The sequence below is a fragment of the Opisthocomus hoazin genome, chromosome 1 (genome assembly GCF_030867145.1).
Source record: "Opisthocomus hoazin isolate bOpiHoa1 chromosome 1, bOpiHoa1.hap1, whole genome shotgun sequence".
Taxonomy (NCBI): domain Eukaryota; kingdom Metazoa; phylum Chordata; class Aves; order Opisthocomiformes; family Opisthocomidae; genus Opisthocomus; species Opisthocomus hoazin.
Window position 1 is genome coordinate 30220727 of NC_134414.1, and position 17857 is coordinate 30238583.

General features: G+C 40.1%; 1 protein-coding gene across 3 annotated transcripts in view; it reads right to left on the reverse strand.

Moving 5' to 3' along the window:
* DCLK1 (doublecortin like kinase 1) overlaps nt 1-17857 on the reverse strand; it is a 265387-nt gene that overhangs the window by 12146 nt on the left and 235384 nt on the right. For 2 of the 3 annotated variants that reach the window (XM_075420395.1, XM_009938124.2), the window contains 4 exons: nt 17770-17847; nt 17028-17124; nt 15301-15381; nt 7876-7989 (listed from right to left, as the gene is read on the reverse strand). In XM_075420395.1, coding sequence (XP_075276510.1) covers nt 7876-7989; nt 15301-15381; nt 17028-17124; nt 17770-17847 — 370 coding nt within the window. Of the gene's footprint in view, nt 1-2111; nt 2186-7875; nt 7990-15300; nt 15382-17027; nt 17125-17769; nt 17848-17857 lie in introns of all 3 variants that reach the window. The other variant, XM_075420405.1, reaches the window with a different exon arrangement.

Below are 17857 nucleotides of genomic sequence, written 5' to 3' on the forward strand. Positions count from 1 at the left end.
CAGCTGGAAAACAGAGCAGTTTATGTATGAATAAGAGAGATTATCGCCCATCTGCTCCAGCCCATTATTCAGGGATGTGTCATTTTGTATGCTGATGGCAGCCATTACTAGTGCTTTAGTCAAATGCCTTTTTTTTTTTTTATAGCGTTTATTTATTTCCCAAGTTGCAGAATTAGAGTCTTCCTCCCCTACATCCTCAAAATGCGTATGTTTTTTTTCAAAATCTGGTCTATGCAGTTAAACTGAGTCAAGGCCAATCTGAGAGGAGATGCTCGCTTTTCTCACAGGCTCCTGTTTCTGGTGGTCTGCTCCCCATGAAGCTGGGGTTTTAAAAGATCCAAACACTGTGTACGGCAAATGGAAAGACAGATTTTTTTTTTGGTGTAAAATAAAAATTGTAAAGCAGAGCAGGAGTGCAAGCTGATTGTGGATAGCAATTAAACTCTAGGAAGACAAATAAAGCTCATGTGAGCTTTCCCTCTTTTTACAGAGGAGGCATTAAATTTGCAACTATTTGACAAAGTCCTGCCCAGCACAAACCACCATCTTTCCTTCTTGAGCAGAAAATAAAAATTCCTCTAATATTATCAAACCCACACTTAGCAAAAGCTGGGCACTCAGGCCCCATTACTCCCTTCTTCAAAATCAAAAAGCACAGCTGCTGTGCTGCCAGCTCTCAGTCAGCTGCGTTCCGGGGCTGGAACCTGCGAAGCATGATGCCAAGTGCCAAGACAGACCAAGCAGGTTTTGTGCTGTCCTCACAGGTCGTGGTAGGTTTACAGTCACCAATGCAAGTGCACTAGGCTGGAATTACAGACCCTGTTGCACATTTAAGCGCTTGGAGTGAGTGTTTCTCAGTCCTTGCTAGCCAACGTTCAGCTGATGGATGGGAACTACTTTTCTACTTCTTGCCTGAAAAGTAGGATTATTTTTGGTTTTGCTTTCCCCAGAACATCCATGTCAGAGTCTACTTAACCCTCAGTGTGAGCTCAGGGAACTGCTGGGTTTTGTGGAAACTGTGCTGTAGCCCAGTCTATGCACTCGGTGAAACAATCCAAGGTGGGAGTTCTACTTGCAGTGACCATCTCTGCTGTTTCGCTGATGTGGTTAATTTGCTGGGTTTTTCCAAATACCTCACAGACAAGTTTTTAAAGGCTTCAATCCCTGCACTGTTAGAAAACGCAGGTTTTGCAAAAAACTTAAAAATTTCTCCAGCTATCAAAATGCAGGTCTTGTGAGTAATAAGGAGGAAAAAAGCCAGCAAAATAACCACCTGATGGAAATTCCAGGACTCTGGATTGATTGAGGAGGTGCACGGGCCTCGTGTGGGCTATCAGACCTGGATCCCTGCTTGCCCCTGCTCCAGAATATCCCCCTCCCACCCAGAGTCCCATTTTATCATACAGGTTAAGCCAGCTAACAACAACCCTGGCACAGTTACACAATGAAGAAAATATACTCAAAGGACTCATGCAATATTTAAAAAAATCAAATCAAAACAAATAGGTATCAGAAGGGTTTTCAAAAGAAAAGAGAAAGAATGCATTGTTAGAAACACAAGCTTACCAGCACATACAATGCATTGTATTTCATTGAACTTGGGAGAGTTTCTACGAACCGCGTTATGTAAATGCATTGTTCAATCTAAGGTAAGGATTGTGTTTAGTGGGTTTAAAATGACAGTATATAGCTCCACATCTCGCATGGAAAAAGAGGAAAATATATGCTGAGTGCCTGTTGCTGCTCCGTGTGTTTCAAACCAGGAGCGCAGGGGAAGCAGATGCCTTAACAAGCAATAGGGAGGGGGAGGGTGCGTACTTCAGCATATCTAGTCGATTTTTCTATATACACTGTCCTTTTAACTATAGGGGAAACTGATACTGAGCATGTGCGATGAAGAGAAAGCTGGCGATGTGGGTGTGAGGGATGGGTGAAGAAAGGGAATGAGGGGGTGTGGCATCTCAATCAAGATTAAAACGAAACTGATAAAGCAGCATATGGACCGGATAACAAATCAAAAAGCATGTTTATCCACTGAAGGAACTGGTTAATGGAGACTGCCAGCACGTTGCCATGGAAACACTGACTGTTGGTGCTGCACCATCTCATACCTTATCCAATACATTCCTGGTTGTTGGTAGTAGTCCAAAGACCCTGATCGCTTGATGGTAAACCCGTGGTCCAGCTGAGCAGAGAGAAACGGGGCAACTCAGTGGATCGACATTAGGCTAAAGAATTCAGACTCCAGAGCAAGCTGTTCCTTATTTAGTGCATATTTACTGTGTTCACTTTCAGAAGGCACTTATCTAACATCCTAACGCTGCGTACCGGAGATGAAAATGAAAAAGAAAAAAAAAGCAAAGAAATAAAAGATACTAACTCTAGATTTCGTCTTGCTAAATGAGAATCCAATTTATTCAAACTAAAATGGAGTTTGTGAAACAGGTTACTTAATGCATAATGCATTCATTTAAAAGTCTGACAAATATCTTGTTACCTCCGAAGACAGAAGTGTCCTTTTAAGTTGCACGTACCAGTAATGGAAAATTATCTTTTGCAATTAAACTGAGAGGTTTAATAATTAAAAAAAAATGCAGTGCAACCATCACAAGGAGCAGGCTAGACAGACTACACAAGGCTTAAATTAGACTGCTTCATAATCATGGAATGAGTAAAGATGAAAAGAATCAGGTTTTGATACCACATCAATCATGGTAATTCATTTCTAAAAATGCGTTAACCTTGGAGAGCAGGACTACGCAGAGCCATGAATAACATTGTTTATCATTTCAGCTTACACCTCATGCTCAAAAAGATAACAGTACAAAACTATTCCATTTAAAATTGCACCAATTAAAGTCAAAATGGAAATGAACTTAATATTGTGTCCAGGAAAGCGTGCTCGTGATATTAGTTAAGGAATATAGATCTTTTAAGTTTAGTTTATCATTAGCAGAATCATGTGCATAGGAACAAAGAAAACGTGTTGTATTCTCTAATCCTTCTGTGCTGCACTAACAGACAGTGGACACATCATTTAGCTGAGTTAAACAAAAATTTTGGGGAAAACATCTTGAGGGAGACACTCTGCCCACTTTAAAATTGTTAGTTGTGATGATTTTCACATTTTGCCCTATGAAGAGAAAAGGCCATTTTGTGCTTCAGTAAGAGCGTGGCATATATTTCCAATACTGATGACAGTTTCCAACTCTAAATTCAGAACAGCAGTTCATCACATTTCTAGTTACCAACCACTTCAAGGGTAGCTAGGAGCTAACTGCAAATTTAAATTTTTCTTGATGAGTCCTCTGCAAGTGTAGAATTTAATCATTTATTCCATTTTGTTAAAACAATACCACTTTCATCTTATTTAGAATTATTTAAAGGACGTTTCCTGGTTAAAACCATGAGAATCTTGTGCGTAGAGTGAATTTTCTGTTGGCTTTACTACTGGTCTACTATTGCCATCTACTGGCTTCCTTTCACGCTGCACACAAAATAATACACACAAGGGACGTTTTCTTAAAAGGCAGAACAAAATTACTGCCCTAAAATCGAATAGCTAAAAAGTAATAAAGAGCAAATCGGGAGAGCTGCTTCCTAACACGAGCTGAAGCAATTTCATGGGTGTGGAAATCCCACCATGAGAAACCCGACTGGGGACTGTGATCCCGGGACAACACAGACAATAGACGGGAAGGGACATCCATGGCACGGGTTCCTCTTCAAGCCAAGCAAAACTGACAGACTAAACTTGGCTTCTCTTCCACGCCACCTGAGAAGTCCCACCTCTAAAAACACCACTTCGAATTTGTGGTTCTATTTCAGAGTCGGCGGAGTGCAGGGCAATGACCCACCCGCTGCCTTTCCCTTGCTGGACTGCGGGCAGTGGCCCCACGCCAGAGGACTCTGCAAGAGGCACAGAGCTGCACCAACTTTCTGAGCAGCTTTTCTCTTCTGCTGTCCTACTTGATTCCTCTAAGTGTCCAGCTGGAGTTTACTCCCATTGCCAAGACAGAGACCTCATACAACCTTAACAGAGAATTATCATTAGTCTTTTCCTCTGTCTTAACAATGGCAAAAATACAAGCACAAAAGCGACAACATACAGGCAAGGCTTTAACACTTCAGACAAGAACACAAATTAAACGATGCTCAGTTCATCTATGGAATTACAGCACACCTCTGGATCTCGGAAGCATTCTCAAAAGATGATTTCGGCTCTCGGTCACTCTAGCCGCTGTCATTACAGCCCAGAGGATACAGACACAGGGTATTGTTTTGTGGCCAAAGGAAAAAACAAATGGGATGACATCCTTGGAGAACTGAAGGAAAAAAATGATCCCCAAATATTAAATAGACTACTTTGTAAAAGTCTGGTTTTATGTTTTTACTGCAGTATCTTTTATAAACACCACCAAGGAACTACAAAATCCTGTTCCTGTTGGAAAGCTGCCTGAGAAACCTGATCCTGTAAGTATTTTGACACACACTTAAGGGTAACGCGGCCATTCTGACAGACCGGAAGGGCACTCGCCCAGCCCCTGTCCCCTACAGAGACCGGCAGTCAGTGCCTATGACAAGAGTTTAAGAACAGGGCAAGTAAAGCGATCTTTTTCCTACATACTCTCCCGTCAGCAAGCAGGGGTTTTTAGGGACTTGTTAATTCTCTTGCTGTTTTAAAAGCTGGCCCTCCAATTCAAATTTTTGCTGGCAAAGCTATGTTGGTTTAAGAGAGTTTTTTTCCCAGCTGACATAGTTATGCTGGCAGACCTTTTAACGAGGTATTAATGTATCAACAGAAAAGTCTCTTTGCCTGTGCAGTTAATTTTGCTTGAGCAATCACCTTCTGCTACATCAGCAAAGGAACTACTTTGCTACGCATGCACAACACATTCATTACTGTAGTTTGTCCAAACTGACAAATCCTTTCAAATGTGGATGAACTTGAAGCCTGGACACATGCACGAGATCTTGTAGTATGTCTCTGCCCTGAATGCTCAGAGGCAACTTTTACTGAAGATCACCACACCAACACAGCAGATCCGAGTCTGAACCAAAGGAGTCAATGCAATCTATTTGGACATTACTGAAGGAAGCAGTAGCCACAGTAGATGTATATAAAATATACAAGGCTTCAAGCTTCCTCACAGTCAAGCTGACCACAAACACATCTTTAGGAACTTAATTTTCATATTATAGTTTTAATTGGTGCATATGATAAATAGTGGTTGAGATCTTTGAGGTGTGTTACTTCTTACCACTGAATAAAACAAGCATATAATATCATACCAGTGTGAGGACGAAGAAAAAACTAAATACCACAGATTAGCTGCTCTGTACATAAATAGAGTTATAAAACTCAAAATAATGCTAATATTTATCTCTTATACTATTAAGATATATAAATATATGCACATATTAACACATTTTCACAAACATACACACACAAACACAGATGTGTTATATAATACATAGAAGGCATCTCTATATATTATATACACAAGCACTCTCTCAAAAAGTTACAGTAAACATACGGGCAGGCACAATAAAACAGTATTTTTGTAGAAAATATACGTCGTGCACATATTCAGTGCTGAACAATGTTACAGCATCTGTACATACTTTGAAAATCCTAAATGTAGAGCAGGCTTCATTAATAAGATTTATTTCTATGATATTTGAGATTGCACAGTTAAAGGAAGATTCCCAGATGTAAAATCCTGATGATTTCAATATCAAATGTCTGTCAAGTATCCTTTCAAATGCAGAAACAACAATTAAAGGTTTTGTTGTTTTGCTTTTGGCTTTATTTTGCTTATCAAATTAGTTTTGTAGATATTAAAGGTAATTTATTCTTAAAATCAAAATTATCTAGCTTTCTGGAATGTTACCAAAACACTAAACAAGTCTATACTTCCCCATATCTTTAAAGTTTTTAGCAAATAATTGACCCAAGCTAATCAAACCACTTTCTGAATTGTATAAAAATATTCTAAACATTTCTACTTTATAGGCCAAGTTGCAGGATTAATTGTGCCAGAGTATGATTTTCATGCACAGAGATGATCACTAAAAATAATCTGTTACATTTTCAAACTCTAAAAAATAAATAAAAGCCAATAACAATATAATTAAACATACACATTTTTTTTCCTGATGTATAATGTTTTGCAGTGGAAAGATTCACTACAGTGCCTTTTTCATTACTCCAGTGTCAAACTGCTGTAAACAATTCCTTGGCAGAGCAACTGGGGCAAAGAAAAAAAAAAGAGGAGGGTGGGGATATTAAAAACATAAAGGAGGCGAGGGATGGATGAGGACAGAGGCATCATTTCTCGCTTTTAAGCTTTGAAGTATCTGAGCAGTAATTCTCATGGACAAGCGTGCTGGCAGTCCATTCGAAAGGAACACGGTTTCAGCTAGTCTATAAGAACATACCTGCATTTCAGATGAGCAATGGGTATGTGATGTTTTAGTTGTGGGAGAGTTGTTGCAGTATTATTGCTTAAAAATGAAAATAAATAAATGCTGACTATGTTAGCTGATGACTGAGAAAATCTAGGAAAAGCATGAGAAACAACTTGCTTCCATGTTGAGGACGTTCAGGGTTGGAAAGAGTAAAGAAAAAATATGAGAGGCACAGCTTGAAATTTTAAGTACTTCTACCAAGTAACTTTGAGAGAGTATTCATTTTGCTGCACAAACGGTTCACACCTGTGAGCCAGATTGCATGTGCTGAGCTGAGTTTACTTCATGCTGATTTAACTCACCACTGGAGGGGCTGAGCTGAGAAACATGAAAGTGGAAACAGTACAAGAGAGCGTACATGTGCAGTCACACCACCTGCAATTTATGGAAGCTGGGAATGAACACTGAGTAATCCGATATGGGAATGGTTATGTTTAATGTGTCACTTCTTTTTAGTGACTATTTGGAGCATTAACATTACCATGAGTAATAAAGAAAAGCTTACAAACACAGGCAGATGTATCAAAAATGTAAAGGATGTGCATGTTGCTATTCGATGGCATTAGTATGAATAATCTCATAAAACACTGAATATATTCTGTGCGCATGTATAAGTAACACACATGTTCCTCTTTGGGAAAAAAATACAAATGTATGCCATGTATGCTACACTGAGGATGCCACTGAAACCTCAGTAAAGCTTGGTCAAAAGTTTGGTCAAGCTTGGTTTCAGAAGCTCTGACATGTTCTAACCTGGAATGCTTAGACTGGAGTTGCAACATGACAGAAGGCAGCAAGGAGCTCCATTAAGTCTTTACCCAGTTAAGCCCTTCTGCCTAAAGGGAAGCAGCTTGCATGTGGCAGTACAATAAAACGCCGCTGCTCAGCTAAATTTGAAGTGGCTAGACTCATATCAACTATGAAGGTAGCAGTGAGGCATCATAGCTCTCTGTGATGTCTTCAGAGAAGAGAAGTTCAGGCTGCAATACAGATTTTCTGTTACAATTTCAAAATAATTTCCACTCATTGTAAAGTTCTAACACAACCTCTGTGTGGCCCCAATCCATGTGATGATCCTGCTGCCAAGTAAAATGTCATGATCCCGTCATGACCCCACAGCTTGAATTGTTGAATCTACATTGGAGTCAGGTCCACTGATCTTGTGGTAAAATGTGGAAGTGTGGGTACTGTTTGATCTGCTAGGGCTGTTAAATAACAATGTGACTCACAAGGAGAATCAAAGGAGAAATTGTGCAGAATATCCATCTAACTGTGTATATTAATTAAACACTCAAATTATCTAAAGATTAACCCTCGCCGGTTTCTTTTGGTGGCATGTCCTAAACACATACTGTCTTGTGGGCACATATTGAAGTGTTTCAGGTGTGTATTTCAGATGCTTACTGCTATTACAGAAACTCCAGCTGCTGTGCTGTTCGGTTTAGGGCCTGTGTTGAAATGCTTCTTTATCTTCCCAGCTACTGACAGCTGATGCTCATTCTCTGGAAGGCCATCATCCTGCAGAGGAATAAAGCCGAAAAACACTTCAGAGAGAGAAGTGAAATGAAAGAATTGCAAAGTGATTCTGATAGCGCCTGTCAATACAGAAAAGTTTACAAAAAAGTTTATAATGAGGTATGAGTCAGTCCTTCTCTCCATTAATATATCTAAGGTATTTACAAGAAGAACATCATATTATGTTATGAACCAGTCTCCCTCTTCTTCTTTACCCAATATCTTCTTCTCAAACTCTAGGTAATGTTAACTAATAATTGAAAAATATTTTATTATTCTTTCTACCATGTCTTAACTACCACTGCCCAGTTATTTTTAGGTCCATTAATATCTCAAAGCTTGATAAGTTCAGATCTGATTATGATTCTGTTTACTCACCGCATAAATTTAAAGATCACGACCTCAAAAGCAGAAAGAGCCCAAGAGATTACAGAAACCAGAAGCCCCGTTTTGCTAGGACACAGGAAAAGATCTCCAAAAGCCCTGTGAGACACCAACCAGGTCCCTGTGTCTTTGTAAAGCTTACAACCTCAGGGACTATGAGGTTGGGTGAATGCTCCAGCCACGACTCAGAGTCCCACAGTGAGGAAACCCAGGCAGGATGGGCGCTGAGATGTGCCCCGGCAAAGATCCTCGGGGCAGGTAAGCGTGGGACCTCACCAACGCCAGGATGTATCATTGCATACGTCTGCCAGCCAGCTCAGGCACAGGCTTATGGCTTGCTGTGGCACTCCCTGCACACTATGACCATACTAAAACCATAATTAAACAAAGCCACCTCTGCAAATCGAATTTCCAACTGACTGATAACAAGGGACTGCAAATCCTTCTCCTGGTCCCAAGTCACACGAGCCTGGGATGCTGTGGGGAAAGCATAGACAGAGGTACAGACTGCCTGGGAAAGCAGAGAAGGGCTGGAGCCCGCTGTGGGTCGCTTCCTCTTCCTTGCTGAATGACACGCGATCTCAACTTGAGCTAACCTGAGGTCAAAGCCGGCACGCAACTACACGGCCAAGCAGCGGCAGATGCGTGTTCCGCTGTCACGTGCTCCAGGTGAGCTGGCTGCGTGCAAGCTCCAGCCCAGAAGCCGTGCAGCTGGGCTGGGACGTGCCTCTCCCGGCCGAGACATCCCGCTCTTCAGAGCAAACCTGTCTGTCTGCACCTAGGCACGCAGGCGTCCTCGACGCTGAAGCCAAACCCTAGCAGAAAGTAGGGAGATTGCAGTTCTGTGCAAGAGAGTGGGTTGAATTCAAGCCCAAGAGAAGAAAGGAGTTTTTAAGAAAGTGAAAATAAGACCCTTAGGCCTAAAAAAAGTGCAAAAAGCCAATGCTCAGTGAAACTTCCCTGCTATCAGAATAAGCAGGATTTCAGACAACAATATGCAGAACAGGCAGAAGAGGCAACAAACTGCAGAATAAACAGAACATGCAGGACATCAGGCCACTGGCCATCTGCAATAGTTATCCCAAGCTAGTACTGCATGGTATGTGTAGCTACCAACAACAGAAAAAGTTCTTAAAAATTCACTTAAGCAACATCCTAGCAGAATACAGGCAAACAAGAGACAAGACCAGAATACAGAGAGATTACAGACAATTTTTTCCGGCTTTGCAGCAATTCTGTGTGCACTTAAAGAGTTACAGAGTCGCTGCAGTAAATCATGAGTTCAGTGAGCACATGGGAATTTTGGGGAGGTTGGTCAGGGTTTGTTATTTATTTAGCTTGGGGAGTTTGTGTTTAGAGATCCTTCACTCACCCCTTAACAAAATGTCTCAGCTGGCAAAATACGGTCAAGTGCACACAGCTGCAAAACACAAAACACAACAATACAACCCAGTAGCTGATTATTGTCTAGCACCGGGGAGTCTTGGCTCGGTGGTATCTGACCCCTAAAAATAACCTGCTTTCCGCTGACCTTGCCTTTTCCAGAAAAAAGCTAGTCTGTAAAGTGAACTCTTCTTCACTGGAGGGAGGGAACAACAACAAAAAAATCATTCTCTTGGCTTTCTTGACACGAAAGCCTGCCAAACATTCATGTCGTCTTGTCAAAAGACTAAATTACGGAGAAGACAATAGTTACCAAGACTGTGGTAGTATTTTATTGGTGAAGCACCACACCCACAGCTCCAGTGGCAACGCGCCAGAGACACATAGTTTGGCCTCCAGCTTTTAGATGAAATCTCTTCTAGCTCAGTTTAAGATGCAGCATAGGGATATACGGGAATTACTCTATTGTTATTAAATTTTCTTACTACCATTGGTGCTACCTGATGTTTAGTAGTTATCACTTTTTTATTCCAACATGCTTTATAAACAAGCTAATACATATTAGCTGGGTCCTGGAACAACTTCAGCCAACAATAAAATAGTTAGATATTGAGGGTGAGAGATGACAGCTGTTTAACTACATACATAACAAGCTGCTCTGCAGTTTAAAAAGGCAAGAAGTGAAAAAAACCTCATCAGATTCACCAGAAGCAGCAGGATATGTGGTAGAATTGTAGAACCGGCTAAACATTGTTGACCAGAGTTTCATCAGGTTGCTGTAATGGGAAGGATGTCAGTCCCCAAAGAGGTTAACTGTTCCTTTCCTCTATTTTATCCTTTTTCCTATAGGAGCTATTTCTTGCAGCAGGTTAGGATCACAGAATTTCATCTCAGCTTTAGCAGACAGAACAAGACCTTTTTAAGAAAAGTAGTGATTTTTCGTGCTCATCTCTGGGAACTGCAGTCATGAGTTTCAAAAAGTGTTGACTGCTGAAAGAAGTGCTTTACCGAGAATGTCACAGAAGTTGAGCAGTGAAAAACCTTTGACAGTTCGAAAATTGTGGTCCAGGATCTCAGTTTTCACCTGGACAATGTAAATTGCTTGGGATCCTCAGATACATATATATTTTTTTTAAATCAGACTCCACAAAATCCTTCATCTTTCATGGCCTATTTGCAAGAAATCAAAACACAATGGAAAAAAAGAAGAGGCAGAGTGTCTTGGTGTCATTTGAGTAACTAATAAACACTGTTTTAAAAATTGCATTGTTCTCTATGGCAGGAGAATCTGCCACTCAAAGAAAAATGAAGTGTTAAAAAGGTGGAATGAAGTTCAGGGTTCCCAGACTCCTACTGCTCTGAAGCACTAGGATCCATTTCACAAGCTGGTCACAAGAGCTTTATTTTCCAGGTCTAAAAGCATCAGATGAATAGGTCATTATATAAATAACAGCAGAAAACTAGAGCAAATAGAAGTGCTGGAAAAGCTTTTGGGGTCTGTTTCCTTTAAGGATTACAAGGAAATTTTTCTTTGGGCAGTGTCCTAGGGTGTAATCAAAAGTAATGCAGCTGCCAAATAAGAAATGTCTTTTTAAATTAACTTCCTTACAAATGTTCAGCTTATTACTATTTACTGCTTGGTTATTCATTTCTTTTGCACACAAATTTCCAAGGCAGATGTGGTTAAGGAAATATGCAAAAGCTCCAGTTTCCCTAATTCTTTTTTGGCTGGTGCGTGCCATCTTCCCCCTCCAGCAACAGCACACCACATTTTATACTGATTATTTTAACAGAGAAGGACTTACAGAATGCAGTCCATGCCTTTCAGCATTCACTGCTCAATGCTGTATTAGGAAATATTTACCACTTCTACAACAAAAAGAGAGCAGGTTTGTCCTGTAACTTGTATAGTATCATTCAGGTCATCAATATCACCAATGTTTAAAACGCCAGACCTCAAGCTTCCAGCCTCTTTTATAATTCTTTGGTTTTGTGAAGGATTTGAGCAGGTAAAGGAAAGAGCTGGGATCCCTACAGGGGAAGTATAAACTGATGGATTTGTTTCCAGGTCTAAGCGTGCTGCATAGGAGAGACAAATCCAAATAAACTAAATGGAGGGGGCAAGGAACTGCTGTTGCATTTAGAATTCAAGATCTCCATCTGTGGCAGTGGCAGGTAGCCAAGATCTTTTCAGGTTTTGTTTTTTTGAATTGAAAACAGCTGGGATATTATTGACATAGGAACTGCTTTACTGGTCTGACTCTGACCATAACAAGTTTTGCAGTTTCCAAGAGGATTCCAGCTATTTTTATAGCAAAAACTGAAACTGAAATGAGGGTTGGCTCCTACTGAAACTGTCAAAGCACATTCCAGGAATCTCAGCAATTTACCAAGTAATCACATAGTAAGCAGCTATAAAGTAGAATGGTTATTTACAATCTACAAAATGGTTTTATACAGTGTAAGCAGTTACAACACTTCTACCAAAGGTTTGATCAAAGAGAGAAAATGTTTCTTAAAACTGTCGAAGAGAACACATGCCTGCTTTTCAAGCCATCTGTCCTCTCCAGTATTTTAGCTGCAAGTTTAACTCCCTATGAATAAACTCAAAACTGAAATAAGAAAAAAGAAAGTAAAGTCCAGCATTTGGTGCCGTGAACAAGCATTTAAGCAGGTTCTCTTGGAAAACAGAGCGTTAGGTGAAAACTCTGTGTACTTTCTTTCTCAGAAAGACAGTATTTTACGAAAGTTGTAGATAGTTGCTCAGGTAATTACGACACATAGATCGCAGAGCCTTTTATAAAGAGGGGTGAGTATATTAATGCCCTGTGCTGAAGCTGGGAAAATGAGGTACAGGAAGGTCATGTGACAGACTCCCAGATGGTCAAACTGGTGATGGAGGTATGGGGACGTGAGGTCAGATCCGACACCCGGATACCGTTCTGCCTCCATACCCACGCAGGCTGTGCCTGCTAGGCTGTCCACTGCACGCTTCTCAGGCCCACTTCAGGGAAGCACCCTTTTTCACAGAGGCATTTAAGCACCTGTTTCAAGTCAGCCATGTTCTTATTTCTCCCGAAGTGAACTAGGATTTTAGTGCCATCTAGTTCATTTTATGCCCAATATTGAGCGTTTCCATGTGTGATGCCTTGAAATCGGAGCGATGCTTGGAATGCACTCAATCAAGCACTTCCCTGAACTGGTCCCAGTGCTGGCCTTTCTCCTTCCAGAAAAAAAAAATCTGGAGCATACATAAGAGAATTCAAAAGAGGTTTTGATCTGCATTATGAACTACTGTTAGTGTACTGCTGAAGACAAAATACTGATTCGTCCCAGTTGCTAAAAGCAGCAATTCGACAGAAAAGAAGAAATCACAGAACTGTCATGAAATACTTGTTTCACTTATTTATGGACAGAACGGCTACAGGTTTTGATTGCAAAGAGTTATAATCAGCTTAAAACTATGACAAATGCAGCAGAGCTAGACCAAAGGTGAATTGAACACAGTATCTTGTTTCCAATAGTGCAGCATAGTCACTGTTTATGAAATAGTACATTTAACAAAGACAAGATCTTGAACTTTCCCTGGTATATCCTCCAGTTTCTGCCAACCAAGTACTTAAGAACTTTGTGAGCCAAGAGTTGTATCCAGTCCATCACTTTTAATAGGCACCTATGGGCTCATCCTCCAAAAATGTATCAAACTCTCTTTTGAATCCATTTATATTTGGCCTCTACAGCACCCTCTGGCAAAGGGCTCCACATTTTAACTTATTGCACAGAAACCCAGGAATTTGTCAGGGTGCTTCAGTAACCAGAGTTGAGGTTTGGTTAGCAGAGCTCTGCAGTGTTAAAAGACTTTAGCCCCCTATCCCCTTTCCCTGTCCCTCTCCATCAGCAGGCACTAGCGAGGGCAGGGAGCAGACCTTCATGTCACCTGCACACCATCGCCATCATGTTACTGACACAGAGCTGCACCTCTTCTTCTTAACACACCTCGCTAAAAAGGCTTCTTAAAATACATCATGGTATAACTGAAGCAAAAAAAAAAAATAAGGCATCCGGGGGAGCATTACCAGTTCCAATGTATTTTTTTCAGAAAAAGAGGAAGATTAGTGACCACATCCTTATGTGGTGTAAACAAGTGATGTTTCAGTAACCTCAGCAGCAGTGTGCAGACTGACACCATGGGTGACTTGGCCCCTTTGTGGCTTCTGATCAGTCACTTCCATCTTTTCCTCAGCAGCACTCCAGAAATCCCCACCCGTCCTCCTCCCGTGGAGACAGAGACACCTCAGTTACCAAAAGTCATTATAAACCATGACAGAACACTATGTCCAAGGACAGCACCTGGCACAAAGGAAAATTAATATTTCAGCTACTTGAATGTCATCTTAAAAATGAAAAGATTTTCATCAGACTTTTTCCTGGATCCTTGCACTCTTCGCGCACTGCAGAAGTGCTCTGCACGACAATAGCACTTACAATTTAAAAAAAAAGAGGTTTGGGCAATAAGGGAGACTCCAAGACTAAAGCATATACTTGGTAAACACTTGACTGATCACCACTATTCTGGACTATATGGAGGACACTTACATAAAAAAAAGATTAATATTTGAGGTTACTATATCGTTGAATTTTTAGAACAGTGTTCTAGTGAAAAAAAGATTTTGGATACAGCAGCTGAGGGACCAAACAGTATTTGAGTGAGGACTGCACGCTCATACTTGCAACAAACAAAGTGAAACATTATTTCTTCCTCCTTTAATTTTTTTTTCTGCTTGTCCCAGTTTTATTTCTTTTCTCAATCTTCCCTTCCGAATTTGAGTCAGGATTTTGTCCAATCTTTCCTTCTCGTCATCCAAATATTTGAAGAGATATTAAATAGTCTGAAATAATTAACAAATATGAAGTAGTGTCCTTGTCTTAACATTAATTAAAGAGAACTCTCTCTATTCTCTGCCAGATATATCTGTATGCCACCTCACTGATTACCACTTTTATGGCAAATGTCCAGTCACTTGGAGATAAACCAGGATACATAAATAGCTATTTCATGGTAACTCTGATTAAATGGATATGGCTGCACATAAATATATGTATATTTCAACATCAGAAGCTAAATATGATTCTAAAAGTCTCCCTTTTTCATGCTGGATCAAGTAGGCTTAACACTATGGACTATAATTCAATAGCTCTTAATCATGACTGTCAGATTTTTGAGTCCATCTGATTTTAGGAGGGCAAAATGTGTCACTGAACCCACAAGCTGATTTTTAGAGGTATAAATTTGTCAAGTGTGCTTGAGATTTGTTGAAAACCTGGCCCAAAATATTTCAGAGAAAATGCAGCTGAGCATGCATAAAATAGCGGATACTCCAAGGTATGCATGATATACTAATCCAGCCTGTAATCCAGCTTATTTCCATTTAAACCTGTGGCATTTTTAGAATGTGCTGGCTCCAAAAGGGCATAGAAAGAACTTGACAGAAAAGAGCTCAAAGTTGCCACATTACAAGCTGCATCTACAAGCCTGAAAATACTTACATTAACCCATGGATGCTCAAGAACTTGTAAGGCTGAGAACCGCAGATCTACATCTACTTGAAGCATCATTGTGATAAGTTCCTGAGAAATGGAATACTGCGTCAAATTTAAAGAACATTTTTAAAGAACAAATCAACATTTAATTCACTAAAGTGCTCTTCAACTGATTATGTAAGAATGCTCAAAGAGAGACTGAACTACCAACTGCAGAAATATATTAAGATTATTAAAAAAAAAGTCAGCTATGAACTGCTGAACTTCAAGCTGAACTTTTAAATCAATATCTAACAGTACCTTGAAAAGCTAGAAGACAGTTCTGAGTTACAGTTCTGCAGCCACTGTTCAAGAGAAAAGCACTTAATACATAATGTACAAAACAGATGGTTGCATGAAATTAGGTTAGTTTCCCATTAAGCAAAGGCCAATTCCTCTGTAGGAAAAAAAGCCAGAAAATCTAGAATTTTACTTTACGCTCTTGTATAAATGACATAGTAGATATTAAAAAAAAAAAACCACTTAAAAACATGATTTTTTATCCTCTGATTTCCTCTACAATTACCTAGTTTTCAACTAACATGTAATTAAACATATATATAATTCCACCAGTGAGTGGAATGCACAGAAAACAGGATGGCAATATGACAGCAAATAAAAGGGTATCACCAAAGACCAAAGTTCATAATTCTTAGTGACAAGGAGAAGTTAAATGAATAGGCTAATGCTTCAAAACAGAAATTTTAGACTGAACTGTTTGGAAGAAGGAGTTTCGCAGGAGAACACCATTGGCAAAGGACTCACAGAGTTGTCATTAATGATGCTAGGAAATAAAGCCTGCTACAACACAATTACGTGGTTTAGAGGACTTCTTCCAACTCATCTGTTAACCTCATTAGTTAACACTCTAAAACGCTAGTCCTGATCTCCCTCCCCATCTCTGTAAAAGCAGGATGCAACTCTTCAAAGAATGGAGATTCAGAACGTAGATGTCCTTCTCTCTATATATTTATACATATGACTATAGTGAATGCCAGATCCCTAGAAAGTCTGTGAGTGCACTAGTAGGAATTGAAAAACCTGATATGCTCTGCAAGTATAACGAACCCTCTCATGATCTGTATCTGAAAAGTACTGTATCTGCCTTAGCACACCTCACGCTCCACCTCTCCCGTCACGTGTCAAGATGCTATGACCCATAACTGGTGGACAGAAGTTGTCTCTATTTTGTACCACACTGACAACAACAGGGAGTCAAAGGCAATATGGGGCCTTGTTCTTTGAGAGAAAGAAACAACAAGCATATCATCTAATGGGATTAATAAGGGGAAAACAGCCTTCCTATAATATTATTATACAATATTCAAAGGCTCCAGGTTGGTACCTGGTCCCCATCATAAATACATACAAAGCACAGTCCCAGGGAGCTTTCAAGCTAAGAAGTGTACGGTCAAGCAAAGTTACTTAAAATTATTCTTGATCAATAAGGGCTGCTGGTGCTTCTGTTGTGTGAGACATCACATAGAGATGGGATCCATTTCAGAACCACCTGGAGTCTAACAGACAGACCGTAATAAAACAACAACATACTCGGTGACCCAGGGGAATTTATAGGTGTAGCAGGAGATGTATGAAACATGTCAAATACAGCACTGTGAAAGAACAACATTCATCAGATACTGGCACCAGGAATAATATCAGAGAAAAAAATATCACCAACTATATAAACCTACCTTTGCAGAGTCAGAAACATTGTCCCAATATGGAGATGGAAAATCCACCTGTCCCATCAAAATCTGATCAAAAAGCACTTCTTGGTCATCTCCACTTCTGTAAAGTGAAAACCAAACAAAAACAACAACAAAACCCACACAGAAATTATTTCCAGAGCTGGTTTCAATAGGCTTCTTGAAATTGCTTTTAATTGGCGATCCCTTGGTATGCTTTTGGAAGCTGTTGATTCTCCCCAAGCATGCAGCCATGGGTGTGAATGGTGAGGTTATAAAACAAAGTGCAGTTGGTACATCATTTCTGAGGTAACCTGCTACTCTTCAGGATTGTCAACAACTTCGCAATTGCTTTGAGGGGGAGAAAAGATCTGATGTGTCCTTACTAAGTGGCTTACATTTTAATTACCTTTTACCGACCACAAAATATGTTGTATTTGGTCCATGAAAGAAGATGCTTATTTCACTGCGTATTTTAAACATCAGGCAAAGGCAGCCAGAACCCGTAATGGAGGGTCTTGTTTTGTAATGCAATGAAGTTTAAACTACAATAAACAAACATGAGACAGAGATTTTACTGTAAAATCACAGGCATCTATGGGATTTGTGTAAATTACTGTGCAGAGCAAGGGAAAAAACAAAACCTAAGAGAAAAGAACTTTTTCCAGTGGAAATCTCTGTGCTTAATGCAAAAGCAGCACAGGGACCAATTCACAGAACAAAGATGGTGGAATAGATGAGTCCATACCCACGGAATGGAGGGAAACCACAGAGCAGGATGTAAGTAATCACACCGGCTGCCCAGATGTCCACCTTCAAGCCATATCTAGAAGTGT